Below are 19,576 nucleotides of genomic sequence, written 5' to 3' on the forward strand. Positions count from 1 at the left end.
TATAAATAAATCTTAATTTTTACCAAAAATAAATCAATTTTAATATAAAATAATCTAATATTTTTTAATTAATACATCCAATTAATCTCTACATACAAAAAACTATTAATACAAATACGATTAAAAGATTGAGAAAATTAAAAAGAAAAAAAAAAGGGAAAACAAAGAAGGCTTCCAAAGCCCATAAAATATAATGTGAAGCCCTGTATGGTCTGAGATTCATGGCCCATTTGAATAGGGGTTTTTTGCCCAATCATTTCAACAATGTACATACTTATAAAATTTGGTCATTTTGATGTGAGGAAGAGGAGAATTGCAAATAATAGAAGCTTAACTTTGAAGAAAGTTTAAACCTTTTCAATTTATGGATTCCTTAGAAGTTCTTGGTTTTTCAACGAAGAAGGTACTTTTTCGTTTGAGCATGTAAAAGTTTCGATTTTGAGTGGCAGTATCTATCTGAACACTTGCTCTCTATCAGTTCGGTAAAATGGGTCAATGAACCGATATTTTTCCAACATTCATCTTTTTATCTGGGTATGCTTGTATTGTCGTTACTGGATATGAAGCATTTTTTTCACTGGCTTCAAAGTATTTGACTGAGTTTTGCTACCAACTTAGAAGTCAAAAGACCATCCTGCATAAGGTACCTTGCTTCTGCAAATTGAACAGTTGTTTTAATGCTTTTTTACTGTATTCTTTTTATCCTAGAAACTCTGAATTCGTGGTTGTTTGGATAGTGAAATAGTATTTAAATTGTTTTATCACCATCTAACACCATCGGTTCCTATTGGATTAATTGTTGTAATATGGGACATGTTGCACATATTACACTTTTGTTCTAACGAAGAGATTTCAATGTTGGGTAATGAATCAGTGGACTAACCAACTTGCTAATGGTATGATCGATAACCTCTACCGAGAAGCAGGTTCCACGGTGTTGAATTAACTAGAATCCAATATGGTGTTCCTGGATCTGCACAAACAGGATGCAGATCATATTAGAAAAGATAAAAATAATTTCAGGCTTACTTTGACATGTAGCTCTTTTATCACTTACCTGCTCTCTTTTCCGTCAAAATTCTGCTAATTCTCCCTGTGTGCTTCATCGGTCATTCGCGTGTCTGTAAAACTTGAAGTCCACCCTTCTTTCTTTCTTTTTGTAAGATCAATAATTTTTGGGGGGGCAATTCTCTATTAATACATCCACAGCATGAATTATTCAGTGAGATTTCCTTTTGTGTCTATCGAGAATGCTGTGTTTCTTATATGTATGTCCATCTTTCATCAAGGTTTGACTTCAATATTCTGAACTTCACAGCATAGGCATGTGTATATTAACTAACCTTTCGTGACCTTTAATTTAAGTCTAGCTGTGGGGATATAACCAGGAGCTTGGCATGTCCTCAGGTGAAAAGGATTGTGAAATTAAAGGTGGCATTGTATTCCGATTTCATGTCATCACTATTTAAGCATACTGACCTACATCTGCTCCTCTCCGGAACTCTATTCCTCAACTTGAACAATAATTAATTAATAAAGGAAGACTATGCCAGCGTTCCGCTTAGCTGAAAATGCAAGTCAGACTTTAATGCCTTTATCGTTGCACATGTTCCACCATTTGTATAATCCACCCACAAGTCCGGATCAAGTTACATAAACTAAACCCAAGAACCAGAATGTATTAAAAGGTGTGTTTAGCTTCATTCAAAGATCATGGGAATTTCCCTATCTAAGCACACAGCATTGTGTGTCACGATTTCGCGGGGTTATAGTTGAGTATTGAAATATAGGAATAACTTGTTTGTTGTCTTTCCTTTAGCAAATTATTCCTTTCTATTAGGGAAAGGAAGGGGGGGTTACCATACAGAATGTCCCCTACAATAATACTATAAATGATAGTAATATTATTTTACTCTTTTGTCTGGCTAAAATCAGGCAATTGCTTCAATTGTTGAATCAAATCTTAGGAAAGATAAATATGAATGGTATTTGGTAGTAATTTTCCTTTCGAGTCAGAAGAAAAGGGTGATTATATAATTATTTCATAGTCATCTGACCTAATGACAAAAGTATTATGTTGTATGGCATAAAAGTTTTGATTGAATCTCTAATAACTTCACCTTTGCTCCCTATCATTAAAAAAATATTCCATAAATATGCCCAAAAACTAATCTATAATGACAAATTGTCCACTTGTATAAAAAAATTACAAAGGCAAATTACCAAGGGACTGGTGTGAAGTCTGAGTCATGTTAGCTCATGTGAAATGGCATCTTTGGGTATTTGACAGAGGAAAAGAGCCAAGATTCTACAGACAAAAAGGAAAAATTGAGGGAGGGGGGGGTTTAAAAGCCGCCATAGGAGCTAAAAGGGAGCCCCCACCAAACATCCAATTTCGGGCATTTAATTTGGCCAACGCCTAGAAATGTGAGCCAAAATTTGGTTTGAAGGTACAGTTTAACTTTAGTTTTTAGGACATGCCCCTGCCTTGCCTAACACAAAGACCTATAAGACTTTACCAAGCCCAAAAAAGAAAAAGGCACATGCAGCAGAGCGAGATTCGGATGTGTCAGTTTTCATCCGGAAAATACGCTACAAGTGTGCTCCCATGTATTGACAACATCCCAAAAACGACCCCTCTCACATGCGACCCGGACACCCATCGTTTTCATCTCTAAACTTTCTTCTACCTTCTTTAACGCTTCAGACTCCCCAATTTCACAACCTCAATGGTCCACCACCCTCCACACTGCTTCTCATCTCAGCAAAGAATAGATGACCAAAACCAGTTTTGCTTCATTTGCTTTTTAATCTAACATTTCTTAAAACATTAATGTAAACTATCTAATAAATACTGAAAGTTTTCGCTGAATAATGGAAAGCCAATAGAAATATGTTTAAAATAAATGAATTTTGGGTTGTAAATAATAGACATATATAATAACAAAAATATCCTACCTTCCTTCCTTCTAGCCCACGTTTTTGACTTTAGATTATGGATCATGAGTTGCCATACCATTTAAACTAACAAATGATTATCACAGTTTAATATGCTAATATTCCTTTTACCTATATTTTATGATGTATTAGTTGTTTAGAATGATTTATCTATTGGAGGTTACCAACTATAATGAAACTACGAGATTAAAAGAAATTACTTTCAAATTCACATCAACTATATTTGTGATTAAACCAATTTTTACTCGAGATTTATCACGATTAATTCATACATTTATCCTTAACCAATTGATTTTGAAAGTCAAATTAGTTTTATTAGTCAGGAAGAAGTGGGTTTGAATGCGCTGAAACGCATTATCCTCCATATTATCGTAACTTATAATTTTAATATTTTATTTCCAACTCATCAGAACTCACTAGAATGTACAGACAAAACCAGGCCCCCGATCCCAACTGTCAACAGATAGCACTGGCCAACAAAATTGGTGAAATTTCTTTTTTTTATGCATATAGGTTAGGCACCCATTATGGACCAGATATTAATTGATTTTCGTACGTAGGCTAAAAGAGACGAAGGAAGCGTTGTTTGTTTGTGATGTAGTTTTTTTTTTTTTTGCTTTTATTTTGTGATGAGACGGTTAAAGTGCATTTATCAAATCATATAATTTTTTCCCCACCCTGATCTCTTCTGACTGCTTTGCACTTTTGCTTGTTTGTTTGCTATTTTCACACAATTATCCATCCAACATTTGTGTTATATTATACTCTATTTCGTGGATTCCTACCTGTTATATTATATTTCGTCGATTCCTACTCTCTTTGTTTTTATTATTGAAAAATAAGAAGGAAAAAAGGACACGTTTTTTCAATCACTTGTTCATGTTGTCATGACGGTGATGGGCTGTCTCGCTTTTGGTTCATGAGAATTCAGTGTTTTGTGGTTCTTTCTCATTCGTGATAATCACATGTAAATTCCTTTTGTTTAGAATTGTATCCTTTTCCTTCTTGGGTTTTTTTACTCCTTTGGTCACCATATTTTGATTTCTGCAGAATTCAAAGCAGGGTAAGAACTTTTACTCAATAACATCATCTTCTGGACTGTCTCTTGGGTTTCTTTTGTTAAATTTGTTAGGCTTAAAAAGAGATGCTTCATTGGTCTTTTGAATTGTTGTCGTATGGTATCACGAGGGATTAATCTTGGCTTTATCTCATCCAAGTTTTTTACTTTTCTTCTTCTCCTCCTTCCTAGTGTTGAATTGAGTTTGCTTTAGACATATGAATCAAGAATGCAATTTTTATCATGTTTTGTCAAGCTTAAATGGATTCTAACGATGAATTCTTTTCTGAATTGTGTAGATTCTAAACTCAAAGCTACATATTTGGTGTCTTCTCAACTCTATATACCATCAATTCCCAAGGTTATAGTGATTGTAGGACTTGGTATGTTCTAAATCTGTTCTTGAATCTTCTATGGACCTTTTTCAATGAGTTGGGTTATGATAAGGCTGTAAGTTTGTGAATTTCAAATGGATTTGTCCTCTAAAAGTAAGCTTTCGAGGTTAATCGGCTGCCAGTTGACTTCTCTAACTTACATATGCCTTGCACTGGTCACCACGGTTCTGTTTCTCAGAGCTGTGTTGCTCCATTCATTTTCTGGCTATGGTGTGATTGAATGGAACAACCTGGACTTGATTCTAAGCCACTCTTTGTTGTTAAACTCCCGTGATGAAGGGATTCGTAGGGACAAGTATTTGGAGGTTCCTCAAATTGTTTGGGGACTAAATAACCAGAAGATAGCATTTGCAAGAGCTTGTTTGACTGCTAGAATGCTGAACCGAACTCTTTTGATGCCCAGCTTAAGTGCTTCACTTTTCTATAAGGAAATTGACCGCTTGCAGCCTATTTCCTTCGATAAAGTCTTTCAATTCGATAAGTTCAATTCACTTTGTAAGGGGTTTGTGCAATTGGGTCGTTACTCGGATCTTAAGAATCAGACTAGAATATATGATCTCCAAAAGGGAAGTGGAAGAAAGTGGACAGTTGAGAGAGACATGGAGCACTTGAAGCAAAGCAGCAGGGGTCATGTTGATGAGCATGAAATGATTAGAATTGTAGGAAAGAATCCATTTCTTTGGCATGATCATTGGCCTGTCGAGGACTATGCAAGGGTCTTTGAGTGCTTAGTTTTGGTTGATGAGATATCGAAGGAAGCAGACAAAGTTGTGTCCAAGATTAGGCAGATAGTAAAAAAGCATAGGAGAAAAACCGAGATGATACAAAGCGATTTCGATGCCAACACAGAGAATTCTTCAATGGCAACGGCCCCTTACATTGCAGTTCATATGAGGGTAGAAATAGACTGGATGATTCACTGTAAGAAGTTAGAGCAACGATCAGGCGTAAAGCAAATTTGTAGTAGCAAACAAGAAATCATAGAAAGAGTGGGGAACATTGTCAGCTCAGAATCTCCCACTGTTGTGTATCTTGCTGTTGCCGATAGTCTCCTCAATGATTCTTCAATATTGAGTGGCTGGAAGAAAGGGTTGCTTCCTTTTGAGAAGAAGAAATTAGGGGTTGATGGGATTTACAAGAAGCATCCATATCTAATTCAGTCGGCAATCGACTATGAGGTGTGCTCGAGGGCCAATATTTTTGTTGGCAACAGTTTTTCCACATTTTCTAGCCTCATAGTTCTTGAGAGAACACAAAAGATGAAGAGAATGGGCATCACAAGGTCATGCGATATCGATGTTAGGTGGCCGTCTTATGCATACAACATATTAGGGGAATCAAATGGTCCTCAGAAATGGATGACTAACATGTCTGATTCAACTCTCCAAGCAATTAGTTATGGTTCTAATGCAATCACATGTTGAAAGTTTATGGCATACAATTTTCTACTGCAGTTCCCCATGTTGATGGTGCTCGTATATACACTGTAAAGAGAAGCAGGTGAAGAGGCATATCTTGATACAGCTGAATACTGAAATAGGGTACAGTTTTCGTTTTTGTAATTTTAGTGTCTGATATATCTTATTGTTTACAGAGAACGTATTTATTATGTTGAAGCCATTGTCCATAGATTTATTATCTTTCTTTTTCAGCTAAATATCCTCATAAAACTTTATTTGGTTACCTGTTCTTGGTTTGTGTTTACAAATGAAAAAAATCTTTCAAGCTTTCACCAATTCCTGTTGTAAGGTTACTTGCAAAGTAATCTTGTTTTATTTGGTTTCCTGCTTTGCCAACCTGAATCTTGTCACTGAATTAAACGAGAATTTTGATGATTTTGGTGATCATTTGCTTTAGCTATTAATCCACTTTGTTGTTACCGCCATTCAAGGATAGGAACAGAGTGGAAAAGGTAAAGTGAAGGACCACACGTTGTTGCAACTTGCCTCCATTACAATCAAAGAATTACATTTTTGCCTACTTTTTTCCATCATGTAGGTCCAATATTGGCCAAGACGGTCATCTTTTCGGGCTCAATAATCCAATTATGAATTATGATTAAAACAAGAATTTTCATGCTTTCTATCAAAAATATATTATTATGTCCTTTTTTTTTTCTTCTGCCGAATATCAGTCTCTTTACAACACTTTCTTGCTGTCTTGTGTTATATTTTAATAGCAATAATAGCAGGCTAATTTTCTCTTGTTTTCCCATTTGTCAAAGAGGGGTCAGGTCATCGATTTCCGTGTAGATATTTTACAGTCGGTGAAATCAGAATTGCAGAGAAACTGAGAAAAAAGGGTGTCAAAAATGTTACCTAGATTGGATCCTGTCTTAATCACTCTCCTCATTTTGGGGGCTAACATAGAGTAATATCTGTTTGTCAATGTAGTTTCATGGGCCATTAACATACTGAAGTGAAGTTCATTCGTGGCCCGGCTGTAACAAGAACAAGAAAAAACAATTTGTAACCATTTAAATATGGGTGGCCGGTGGCATATCTTAGTTGAATTTGGCTTTTGAGCAACATGGTACTAAGGTCTTTCCACGTCAAGTGTGGTGGTGAATACTTTGAAATGCGAGGACATGGTTTTGGGGTTCGAAGTATGAAGGCTATCCATACCGAGAGCTGCTCAAAATGAAAATGCACGAGCACCCACAGATTAGAAAGCCGTATTATATAAAAGCCAACAGAAAACAAAAGCTTGTTGTCTGAGAAGCTCTCTTGTGTTGCTTGCTAAATGAGACCTGGAGGACTTAACAATTGAACTCTTATTAGTAAGCCTATGGACAGCTAACTCATCTAAAATGATCACTGGATCAGGCGGCTGCCGATAGGGGTAAGAGAGCAATTGAAACAAAGTCATGCTACAACCAACATAGCCATCATATCACAGTTAACTTTTCCATCTCTTGAACTTGAAGATTAAACTGAAAATTTTTTAAGTGGGCAACAATAATCATTAACGACCTCAGAGAAACCAAAAAGATTGAAAAGATGATTTGTTTCATTAACTTTTTTTCAATCTGGTGACATCAACAAGTGTTTACCCTATTATCTTTCTTTTTCTTTCAAGAAGAAAGCAACTAACATGCACAGAATCTTGCTTCAGCTCTTATGCAACAAGAACCACATAGGAATTTGTGTAAATGAAAATGGAGCCAATAGAGTGAGAAACTCTTGGGCTCTATTGTAAACCTTGTTGGACTGATAAGCAACTTATTACCTAACATTGGAATCATCTACACAGCTTCATTGGATATAGTCTTCGTAGTAGTTGTCACTTATTACAGAGACAAATCTCTCGAGCCAAGGAAGCTGACGGAGGTCCTTCATGGCATCCACATATGAATCCGTACAGCGGGGTGGTGATTGATATGGATGATGATCACTAAGACTGAAACCCCCAGCAAGGAACCTTTGGATTAGTGCCAGCTGTGATCTTTCTTGGTCTGAGTATGCATCCATAAGCATAGGGAGTGAATTGAAAGTCTCCCAAGCCCATTGTTCCGATTCTTGGACAGAATGGGTGGCCAAGCCTTCAGAGTTGTCTTCTTCCCAAAAGGCGCATTGACAGGTCTGCTGACTGTCCCTGTACTCGGCACCACAAGAATAACAGAACTCGTGCCCACACCTGAAAAGGAGACATGAAGCATATTGAACATCAAACCAATGTAAAAATGAAGTCATATATGCCTCAATTGCACGTGTGAACAAAACATACAAATACACTTCTTCAAACATGGACAAACAAGAACCGGACAAAAGCATGCCAAACTGTATAATCAAAGGAAATCAAGTTGGCTAAGTCATGGATGACTTGGTCATATCATGGGGCCAAAGAATGGTCCAAACATACACAACAAAGTTTTTAAGTCCAAACATCAATGGACCCTTCCAGCTTAAAAGGTCTCTCTTGCCACCTGATCATGTCAGAGCTCCAACCAAGTTCCCATAAATATAATCTAATCAAAGGGAGGTGTGCATACGATAAGATCAATGCTGTCGCAAAAAAAAAGAACAACACTACAATTCCAAAATGGTACAAGCTGCATGGCCTGTGACTAGGTTCAGGTGCAGCAATTAAAATTGTTGCCAAGTAGCAAGCAAGAAATTGCAACCAATATAATGATTAAAAGCAAGAAGGTTGGCATCAAAGTATTCCAACAACTAATAGTAAGACCACAAGAAGATGGACTTACCAGCATGTCATGTGATAGCAACCTTGAGCAAGTTCAATCATCCTACGGCACTGCTGGCATCGTCTCCACCTCTTGTTTTGTGCCAAGCGATGCAAGGTGATGTCTGCAGCATCTCTTTCCTCAAGTGGGAGGTTCTGATACATTTCACAACTCATTGATGAATGCCATGGAACTCCACATTCCACACATATAAACCTTTGACAAACAGGGCACTCAACACAGCTATTGTCTAATTGACTAGATGAACTTGCCCTAGTTGATAAGCATTCACGAGGATCAAGCAAGACAGAACAATTTGGATAAGGACAGTATATTCCATCTGAGTGAAGAACATTTGCTTCTGCTTGTGCTCTTTCTAAAGACTCATAGGAAGCAAGAGGAAGAAATGATCTACACTCAGCAGTGGAGATGTAATATTTGCATTGTGACTGAGGGCACCTGATTGGAACTTTGGACGACTGCAGTTTACCATCTACATGAGTTCTCATACAATGGGAACAGAATCTATGGGAACACTTCATGGTGATCATCATCAATGATGGCTTGTCTTCAAAGCAAATAGAACAATATTGAAGTGATTTATCTCCCTTGGCAGGAGAAGAAACAACTCCTATTGCTACTTGGGCTAGCTGCAATGGCCTCAAAAGATCGGTGCTTGGAACAAGTTTCAGGACAAACTCTTCCAAATTACGGGAATGTTCCATGATTCTTTCCCTTAACGCCATCAAAAGTGGATTATCAAGGTTCTCCTCGCATGTAATCTGCCAGAAATTCATGTCAGTAAGCTAATTCAAGGTATAACATAAAAGCTATACAGGGTTACTATAAAGATTATAAACTTCAGACTTTTTGTCTATAAAATAATCATTAAGGGTTTTTTTCCCCTCCAGTGATTCATTATAAGCAACTACTAATTCTTTGTTTTCTTAAGTTCTATGATTTCAGAGATAATCAAAACTTTTCAGCATTAAGCCATAAATGATTGAACACACAGTTTGCATTTAGCTGATTATAACATTAAACAGATAACAGTTACAAGGGAGATACTAGCACTAGCTTTGAAGACTTCAAAACTCAAGCTACCAAATTTTCAGCATAATAGAAAGTTGAAAGTTCCAAGTATCATATCAGGAGCCAAATTAGCAAAATCATTTAACTCCAGAAGTTTTCTTTAAAGAAAGAAAAAACACATACAATGTGAACCTGCAGCTGTTCAAATAATGGAAAACAAGCTTTTGTATAGTGTGGCCAGACAAAAAAAAAATGGAAGTTCATATTATAGGAAAACTTTCTGATATCATATGATGAAAGTAACTTCTTAAATGTTTGTTACCAAAAGAACATTACAAGGATGCCAAATTGCCAATCATAACTGACCTGATCATGTAGCAATGTGGAATCAGTAAAAGCATATACTCGGAGAATTTTGTTCTGCATAGCCTCTGTCAAACCATCCATTAAGGCTAAATAATCAGCCACAGATTCCTCAACATAAAAGTCAAGCTTTTTCTGCACTTGAATAACAGGGCTATTGGCTGATCTCTCCATGACCACCCCAATTCCTGAAAACCCAAAACTAGAGTCCCCAGTTTCAGCTAAAGAGATGCCCTTGAAGAACATCTTCACTGAAAATTCATCAAGCTCTTTCTTTTCTTCCTCTTTCGCCACCTCTTCATTGTCCTTCCATACCTCATCATCTTCACAACAGCTCTGAAAGTCTTCCTCATCTTCTTCGGCCCTAACTCCCCTAACTAAGGCTACAGAGATATTATCCGGTAAAACTTCCTGATCCTCCATTTTTCCAAGAACAACTCCTCCAAATAATTGAAACAATCTCCGCTGCTCTTTACACTTCAAGTAATTATCAATATCCAAACCTAAGCCAAACCATTAAGGTTCAAAAAGGAAAAATGCATCTCAATTTACAAGTCATTAAGAAAAGAAAATAAAAGGAGTGATCTTTTCTAGCTCATTTTTCGAGAACAAAATCCAAAGAAGCCATTAAAGAAATTGACCAAGAACCCAGATTTTATCACCAAAATCCAGCTGAAACCACATAATGAAATCCACAAACAAAAAGTTCACCTTCAAGTTCCTGATTCCAAATCAGAATCTAAAAAATACCCATCAACAGATCAATTCAAAGCTCCAAGCTCTGACCAAAATAATTAAAATTTGGCACTTCAGAAAGAATCAACATCAATAATCCATTAACCCCAGAAATTAAAAAAAAAAGGTTAAACCTACTTTAAAATGAATCCCTTCTTTATTTTCCACATAACTACAGAGAATATATTATACAAAATAAAGAAATAAATAAAAGTGGATTATCAATCAAATGAAATGAAACTTCCATACCATGTCTTGGAACTTTGTATGGAAGGGGAATTTATGGCTGTCATGTGAAAGAGTATTATTAAAACCCTAATCTCTGACAAGAAAAGGAAAAAAATACAATATAATAAAAAAAGACTCATTTTTAGCAAATGAAACCCTAAACGGGAGAGAATTAAACTAAAAAAAAGGTACTCAGACAAACGGAAAAAAAAAGGAGTTACCTTTGGGACAGAAGATCAAAGCTTTGGTAGAGAGTAGATAGAATCATCTCTCTCTGTGTTCTTTTCCTTCTTTGTTCTCTCAAATCTGTTTTTAGCTTAGTTTTGTTTTTCTATATTTTTTATTATACCGTAAATTAAGATTAAAGATCATTATTTGGAAAGAAAAAGAAAGGGAAAAAAGACCAATTATTTGCTGTTCGTTTCATGGCGTAAGAGAAAAGGAAGGACCTTTTTTTTTTTTGGCTTTGCTGACATTCTTTTATTCTTTTTTACTTGGATACAGATTAGCTTTTACAGTTCCCAATAGTGTCACATGTATAATGTTCAAATTTGCTCTCTTGATTAAAATTTGCTAAAACCTTAGGGCAAATTGAGTTATATGATTAGTCTTTCTTGCTGTTATAGATAATTTAAGCTTCGTCTTATCGTTAATTGTTATTTTTTTTTACCAAAGGGAAGAGAAAATCTGGGTATGGTTGAAATTTGGATTAAAAATAAAAAAATCATGTTGTCTCAATTTTTTAATGGTTTTCAGCATTTGTAAAATGAGTAGTGGTTGTGTACAATTTTATATCAATCTTGATTTTGGTGGTGTAAAGAAAAACAATTCAGTACTAATATGTTTTCTTTAGGCATTTTTAAAACAAAGGATGAAAATTGAAAAATGAAAACAAGAATTTCAACCTTTTATTATCGCAAGTCTAACTCAATCCACCTAATAAAACTAAAGGCTTTTGTCATTTTATCGTAGAATAAAAAAATAAAAGCACTATTGGATAATGCAATAAACAAGGTAAGATTCTTTCAACCAGAAAGAGAAAACATAGGCTTAAGAAATCAATGCACATGGGGTTTTGTCTGGTTTATGAGAAAAATATGCGACTGTTTTGACATTTTCAACCCCCTAGGCCATAATATAATATTTTATTTATCTTTTCTAGGAATAAAATAAACCTGCAAAAGTGAAACTGAAGCAGGTTGAAAAATGACACCCATCATTATATTATCTGGTAATCCGCGTCTGATTATTTTACTAATTTTTTATTAAATATTGTAAATTCCTAAATACAAATATTATAAATCAAATGATTGTTTGACCAAATTGCAGTTGATCTGTGAGTAAACCAAGCTTGCAGACCAGACGGGTTGTGTTGTGTTGATCGTGGGTTGGGGAATTGATTCCGTTCCGGAATGATCAACCACGTAAATTTGATCTTTTGTTGTAAGAGTTATTCTTTGGATATTAGGAGTTCTGTAATATCTTTACAGTTTTTTTTTTTTTAATTTTGTGTCATTAGAGTTTTTTCGGATTATTCTATCCAATTATTATCAACATACGAGAAGACTGATTCACTTTAAATGCTACGATGATGTCTTGTATTGTATTCTTTGTTTTCTTCATTTATTTTCTTTTAATGTTTATTTTAATTTTATATTCTATAGATATTTAAACTTCTTTTGGTTTCTCTAAATGAACTCCTACTTTACATGGGTTTACACTCCACGATAAGTACTGTGGTGGTATGCTATGATTAAAATAATTGTAGCGATACACAACTCTTTGGCTTTAACTAAGTTGATTAAGGTTGTAAAAGCAATCACAATGTATCATTATCCAGCTGTGCTATGATGAGACCTAGTGCCATAGGATTCATGATCCTTGATGGTGAGCCAAGTGTGGTGAACATCATGCAAGCAACATAATATGGGTTCTCAAGCGTGAGTCAAGTGTGCTTGGAGAAGCCTCATTCCTCAAGATGTCCTTGGAGGGGCAAGTAAGAAAAAATGTCCTTATTTCAAACATTTTAGTGTTTCCTTAAGAAAATTTTTAAAAAAATGGTCCTTGTGGGAACTTTTAAAGAAAAAGTGTTTCACGAGGGTGGAGCTGTAAAAGCTCTTGTGCTATTTAGGGGATAATGAAACAATGTGAACTTCCCACTGCCCCTCGCCTTGATTAGCTGGTGGAACCTCCTTAATGCAAGTGAGCTATCCTATGGCATGTGAGGTGTCATGGTGTATGGCCATCAGGCAAATAGGTCGCTCAATGTCTCCTCAAGAGGAAACCTAAGGACAATTTAACGTCAAAAGGGCTTGTGTCGTGTTTTGTGCCACGCAATGGGGTTGGACCTTAGATTTCTTTAGGCCCGCAGGACCCTCCACCGAAAATCCATAATATTGCTTATGAAATCTTGAGATGATGTTAATGTAAGAAGCATCGAGAAGAGATCGTGGATGAGCAATTAATAGATGGACTAGTTACTAATCTTTTGAGTAGTTGAAATCAATCAAAGGAAACATATTCACTTGTTGGAACAATCAGTCCCTCACTGATCAAACTATTCCAAAGAAGAAACACACTTTCAAGTTCTTGACCAATGAAAGGTCATTAGCAATATTTTATTTATAAGCAGAATCAAGAATCTGGATATGAATGAAGGTCAAAGAGATTGCAACAGGGCAGCAGCCTTCACCCACTCATGAAGAAAGCTTTCCTGCAGAGGGATTCAATCAGAGTTTCTTTGATATTAAGGAAACTCTTGTCTTCTCAACGTCAGAGTAACCGGTACTAATAAAACCAATGGCAATAGCAAATCATTAATGGACTATGGCTTCTCCGTTTGCCAATTAATATTCCTTTACTTTTGCTGCTAAACCAACTAGCTGGACTTCATATACTTCAAAGTCAATTGAGTAAAGCTACTATGAAGAATCAACTGAACCAAGGTTGGACCAGGGAAGAAAAAGGCAAATTTTGCTGCCATGGAGTGTCAAACTAACAAAGTGAAAGTACTATAATAAAGTAAAATAAAACATTTCTATGCCTTTTCCTGGATCACATGATACAATTAATAAATTAATTAGTAGGGGGACTAGAAATGCTTTTGAGTCAAGCCACATCGAGTCAAGATCTAATTAGTCAGAATTAGAAGTGTTTATAGATCGGGCCAGGTCGAAGCTTAGTTTCAAAAAATTTTCAAGCCTGGATCTGTATGTGGATCTGACCGCTCAAAGAATCCATTTTACTATTCAAAAAATTAATAAAATATTAAAAATATATTTTTTTACCATTTTATATATTTTTATAATTAAAATTTATTTTAAAAATATCTTTTTTCTTTAAATTAAATTTGAATTGGATTGAATTGACTCAAAGTGTAAAATTTTTATCGAAATTCAGTCGTTAGTCAAATCTAGTTACTAGGACTCAAACCACAGCAATGCAATATTGTATGATTAGATCAACACTAGGGCTCCTTAGGTAACAATACATTGTTGCCAACTAAAAATGTTATAAAATCAAGAAATAGTAAAAAGGTCAATACCATGGGAAAACATCATCTAGGAAACTGAAGAAGCTTAGCTATACAATAAATAAATAAGTTCTTAATGCTTTTAGAGTGAGAGAAGTCTCAGAAGAGATAGTTATGGAACTAACAAACATTGAATTGAGCAGTAAAATTATGAAGATTTAAAATATCAATTTTCGAAGATGAGTAGGCGATGGCAAGAGAAACTACTTAATGAAGAATTTAGAAATTATTCTTATGTTTGCAAGCTTACGTCTTAAGGAGATTTTTCAATATTTGTCAAATGGTAGCATTTGGCTTGTATGTCTGAATTTGTAATTTAGTTAGGAGATTCATAACTTTTAATGATTTGTGATATTAAGGAGTGTGCTCGAATTTTTATTTTTGTTACTATTTTACTTTTGCCCTTTTTAAGAAGCTCGATTGTCTTGTAATTGAACTCTGGGTGTTTTTATGGAGTATTTTGCTGTAGTGTTCGGTCATTTTCAAGAGTTTTAGGTTGTGTTTGGAAAGTTATTTAGTAATTAAATTGAGTGTAATTGCTTATAATTATACAATAGTGTCATGTTTGGGTAATCATTGTAATTGGTAGGTCTCACTGAATTAAGTGTTATTAGAGCATTTCAATTATACTTTTCAATTTTTAAGGGATAAAAATTGGAGTAATTAAGTAGGTAATTACACACAAATCTAATTTTAAAAAATATTTTTATAAAAATTATATTATAAGCATAAACACGTATAAATGTTTGAAATAATTATTACCTTAGTATAGCGTAAAAAAACAATGTTGAGTAGTTCTAACATGTTGCATACTTTACAATTTCAATTATAGGTGGAATTAATATGATCCATATTTCGAAGAGTGCATTGAAGAAAAAGACCTTAATAATCTTAATGATACAAAATTAAATTTAGATAATGATAAACTCGATCAAGAACCAATAGATGATGATAAGGGGCATGTGTTAAATATTAAAGAGGGAATAACTCAACAAATATGCACTAGAACAATTACACAAAATTGCATATGATATTTTTTTTCTTGTTTTTTATCAATAATCATACTATCAACTAATTTTTTAGACTAACATAATAGATATGATGATTTTATTTTAATTGTGGTTACTTGTTTAGAAATTATTTTTATTATACTAATAATTTTTATAGCAAATAATATTTTTGTAAAATATAAATTATGTAACTATGTAATTACAATTTATATCATTAAATATGACATATTTAATTACGAAATAATTACATTCTGCCAGTCAAACATCTCTGAAAAATTACAATTCCTTATAATTACAAAATTATGTAATTACTACCTTAATAATTATATTGTCCTTTTGGGTTTTGAAAAAATTAAATCAACACTACGATCCTACTAATACTGTTCAATGGTTCCACAGGATTTTTCTTCTTTTTTTTTTATGAACTTCTGATGTCAGATAAATTTCAAATCACCATTCAGAACACGAATTTAGGTCTTCCTTCGTCACATTGAGGTTTGGTCTATCTCTGGGGTTTACTTACCGATGCAAATTTTGGTTTTCAACTTCTTAGTCGGAGAGACATGTAGAGACCCATGGTTTATAGAGTAGTGCTAAGAAAATTTAGTACCTACCACCTGCATAATGTCACCATGCGCGTCTATCCCCTGCTTTGAGTGGGTTGGGTTGGATTGTTTTCTAATTTCTAATGTAAAACATATAAGATCACATATCAACAAGCCTTCTGGTTGGGCCAAGTTAAAAGCTCCTGATGCCTTCAATTATCAACTCCCACTTCCTGCAGCCCTTCTTATTTCGTTTGGGTTTGCACTTCTGGGCCAATCTCTTGAACCAATTGACAGAATCCCAAAAACTATAAGCACCATATCCAAGGAAAAGTAGGATCGGTGGCCAATCCACTATTGTTCCTTGGCTGTACAAAGTTGCTGGCATTTAGGTCTGAAGTTTCAATGCCAAACACCCACCACTCCCTCTTTGTTTTGGCTTAATTTACTATCTAGTCCCCTAAATATATCCATTTGTCTACCTTGAAATTTAAAACTTTTTATCTCAATTTAGTACCTAAAATATCAATTTTCTCTATTTTTAGTCCATTTTGTAAGGGCAATTAAATATATATATATGTTAAGCCATTTTGGCCATTGGAAAAGTGCCACGTGACTTGTTATTGGCCAATCAAAAAATACCACATGGCAATTAGATTTAAATTAAAAAAATATTACATTTAAATTAAAAAATAAAAAAATTATAATATTAAACATTTAATAACATTATTGACTTTGGCCAGCTATTAATTGATATTGACCTGCCATGTGATGCTATTAGAATACGTCACTTGTCCTTTTTAAAAAAATTAATATTATATATATCAAACTGATTAAAAAGCTAAGAAAATGATATGTAATATTAATTTTTTTTAGAAAAAGGTTAAAGTTTTTATAAAATTCTACCATATATAATTTTAAAATTTAAAAACTTAATAATATATAAAAATTGAAAATTATTATAAAAATTAAAAAAAGTACTTAAATTTCAAGTGATTGAAAAAAAATCTTAAATTTTAAACAAATTTTCATAATTTTATAATCTTTTTAAAAAAAATTCATTTTTTTACATTTTTTTGTAATAATATTGTTAATTTCAACGAATTTCTTTTCAATTATAGTATTTTTTGTAAATTTATTTTGTATTTTTTCATTTTATATTTCTTTCCCGATTATATATATATTTTAAGTTTTTTGTATTTATTTCTATTTTGTATATATTTTTTAATGTATATATACATTTAATAAAATAAAGTGCTTGTTTTTTTTATTTAAAGTCACCACGTGGCTTTTTATGATTGGGTATCAGATTTTTTTAACGCTTGTCAAAAAATAGATTCAAATATATATTGAACGCATGCTTTAGTTACCAAATTAAGAAGTAATTGATACTTTAAGTATCAAATTATGATAAAAAAATTAAATACTACAATGGAACAATGAGTATACTTCAAGAATCAAATCATGAATTAAGCTTATTATTTTTTTCCCTATTCGTCTTCCCTGTTAAATTTTCCATGTTTATTTTGTCTTGGTAAAACCTAATGCTGGCTTATTAGTCGTAATCTCAAAAGATGAATAACATCAGACAATTAAATTTAAGGATGTGACCACATGGGTGCTTCTTCCAATTTCAAATTGCATGAATTATACCATGATTAGCATCATGGATTACTGCATGCTTCTATCCAAAATGACGATGATATTCTAGAAAAGAGATTCTACAATTCTGACTTTCGGCCGAGATGTGTTGCCCTAGGATTTAACAGCTCACAAACTTGACCTCACATTCAAGATTCTTGCTTACACCATTTCCTTGTGGTCCAACCACTTTTCCTTGGAGCCCCCACTCGCTACAGCCCATTACTATGATAGCCCACATCTCTATCTCCTTGACGCATGCAATGCTAATGCACCTTCCTTTCCATTTCAATATATTCATTGAAGCCATTGGATCCAAAAGCAAAGTCAATTTCCTATTTCTACTTTTTCATACAAATACGCCTTTCATATCAGCAACTAGCAATAACGCTTTTATCGAATGCACGAGAAGGGGTGAAATTTTCAGCTAGGGAACAAATAAAAGAAGGCTTAATTTAAGATTTAGCTTCTCAACTATACCTATTTTTTTAATTTGATACTTGCATTCTTTTTCGTCTCAATGTGGTACTTAAAATATCTAACTTACTTTATTTTTGGTCTATTTTATAAAATTAAACCATTTTGGTTCATGGAAAAGTACCACATTACTTGTTTTGACCAATGAAAAAGGTCATGTGACAATTATATTTATTTAAAATAAAAATATTAAATTTAAATTAAAAAATAAAATTACAATATTAAATATTTAAATATTAAAAAATATTGTTTACTTTGATCGGCCATTAATCGACGTTGACCAATCATTAATTGGCATTGACCAACATTGACTGTGTGTTGACCTACCATGTAGTGCTATTAAAATACGTGTCTTTCTTTATTTTTAATATTATATATATAATATTGATTAAATATGTAAAAAAATCATATATAATATATAAAAAATTTATTTTTTTAAAAAATTATAAAATATATAATTATAGATTTTAAAAAGTCAAAATAATATATAAAAAACTGAAAATTGTTATAAAATTAAAAAAATATTTAAATTTCAAGTAATTGCAAAAAAACCTTGAAACTTAAATACCTTTTTAAAATTTTATAAAAAAATATTTTTAAAACAATTTTATATATTTTTTTTATAATTTTTACAATTTTGTAACATTTTTAATATTATTATTAATTTCAACTTGTTTCTTTTCAATTATCATATTTCTTGTAAATTTTATTTTTATACATTTTTAATAAATTATTTTTTATTTTTCATTTTTTTTAATGTGCATATACATTTAAAAAAAGAAAATATAATTTTTTTTACATAAAGTTGCTATGTGGTGCTTTATGATTGGCTATCAATTTTTTTAACATCAGTAAAAAAATGGACTCAAAAATATAACGGATGCATACTTTAGGTACCAAATTGGGAAGTGATTGATACTTTAGGTACCAAATTAGGACAAAAAAAATTAAGTAAAGTAGAACAATGAGTATAATTCAAGGGTCCAATTGTTATTTAAGCCTAAAAGATAGGGGGATATTTAGTACCTTTTCACCTATATCCTTAGTTTGAAATGATTTTATTCTATAACTTTGGGTTCCTATTCTTCCAAACAGAAAAGTCAAGTTTACTATGGATGTATTGTATGAATGGAATCTCAATCTCCATCCCTCAATGTATGAAAGAACCATCCACTATGAAACCATTAATGTTGGGAAGTTTGAGTGTTGTTGGTCACTAGGACTTTTAAGGTTTAAAAACTTGAAAAAGCAAAGACAAAAATCATTCTACCCAAGTTGGGTATTAGGTTGATATGCACTAAACAGTTTTGATATGCTGCAAATCTTCCAAAACCCCATTACTGGAATTGAAAAATGGACCCCAAAAGCTTCTGTATTTTTTAGTGGGAGAATATGATGTGTTCACCCATCTCTTCTGACA

The 19,576-nt window shown here is 33.3% G+C and overlaps 2 protein-coding genes across 10 annotated transcripts; one reads left to right on the plus strand and one right to left on the minus strand.

The window, feature by feature from the left end:
* The first annotated feature begins 306 nt into the window (after positions 1–306).
* Positions 307–6,146, plus strand: LOC107958318 (O-fucosyltransferase 23). 2 transcript variants are annotated; one of them, XM_041113539.1, is made up of 2 exons: positions 307–643; positions 4,315–6,146. In XM_041113539.1, the coding sequence occupies exon 2, from the start codon at positions 4,485–4,487 to the stop codon at positions 5,832–5,834; it is 1,350 nt and encodes a 449-aa protein (XP_040969473.1). In that variant the 5' UTR covers positions 307–643; positions 4,315–4,484; the 3' UTR covers positions 5,835–6,146. The 2 variants fall into 2 exon arrangements, with proteins under 2 accessions (XP_040969473.1, XP_040969472.1); XM_041113538.1 differs by lacking the exon at positions 307–643 and adding an exon at positions 3,533–4,021.
* Positions 6,147–7,401: 1,255 nt separating this feature from the next.
* Positions 7,402–11,432, minus strand: LOC107958316 (E3 ubiquitin-protein ligase RNF216). 8 transcript variants are annotated; one of them, XM_016894050.2, is made up of 6 exons: positions 11,173–11,429; positions 10,973–11,009; positions 10,700–10,769; positions 9,992–10,491; positions 8,615–9,375; positions 7,402–8,046 (listed from the first exon to the last, which is right to left on the minus strand). In XM_016894050.2, the coding sequence occupies exons 4-6, from the start codon at positions 10,409–10,411 to the stop codon at positions 7,665–7,667; spliced, it is 1,563 nt and encodes a 520-aa protein (XP_016749539.2). In that variant the 5' UTR covers positions 10,412–10,491; positions 10,700–10,769; positions 10,973–11,009; positions 11,173–11,429; the 3' UTR covers positions 7,402–7,664. The 8 variants fall into 8 exon arrangements, with proteins under 8 accessions (XP_016749539.2, XP_040969470.1, XP_016749537.2 ...); XM_041113536.1 differs by having other exon boundaries at positions 10,973–11,038; XM_016894048.2 differs by having other exon boundaries at positions 10,973–11,045.
* Positions 11,433–19,576: the final 8,144 nt, after the last annotated feature.

The sequence above is a fragment of the Gossypium hirsutum genome, chromosome A05 (assembly GCF_007990345.1).
Source record: "Gossypium hirsutum isolate 1008001.06 chromosome A05, Gossypium_hirsutum_v2.1, whole genome shotgun sequence".
NCBI classification, from domain to species: domain Eukaryota; kingdom Viridiplantae; phylum Streptophyta; class Magnoliopsida; order Malvales; family Malvaceae; genus Gossypium; species Gossypium hirsutum.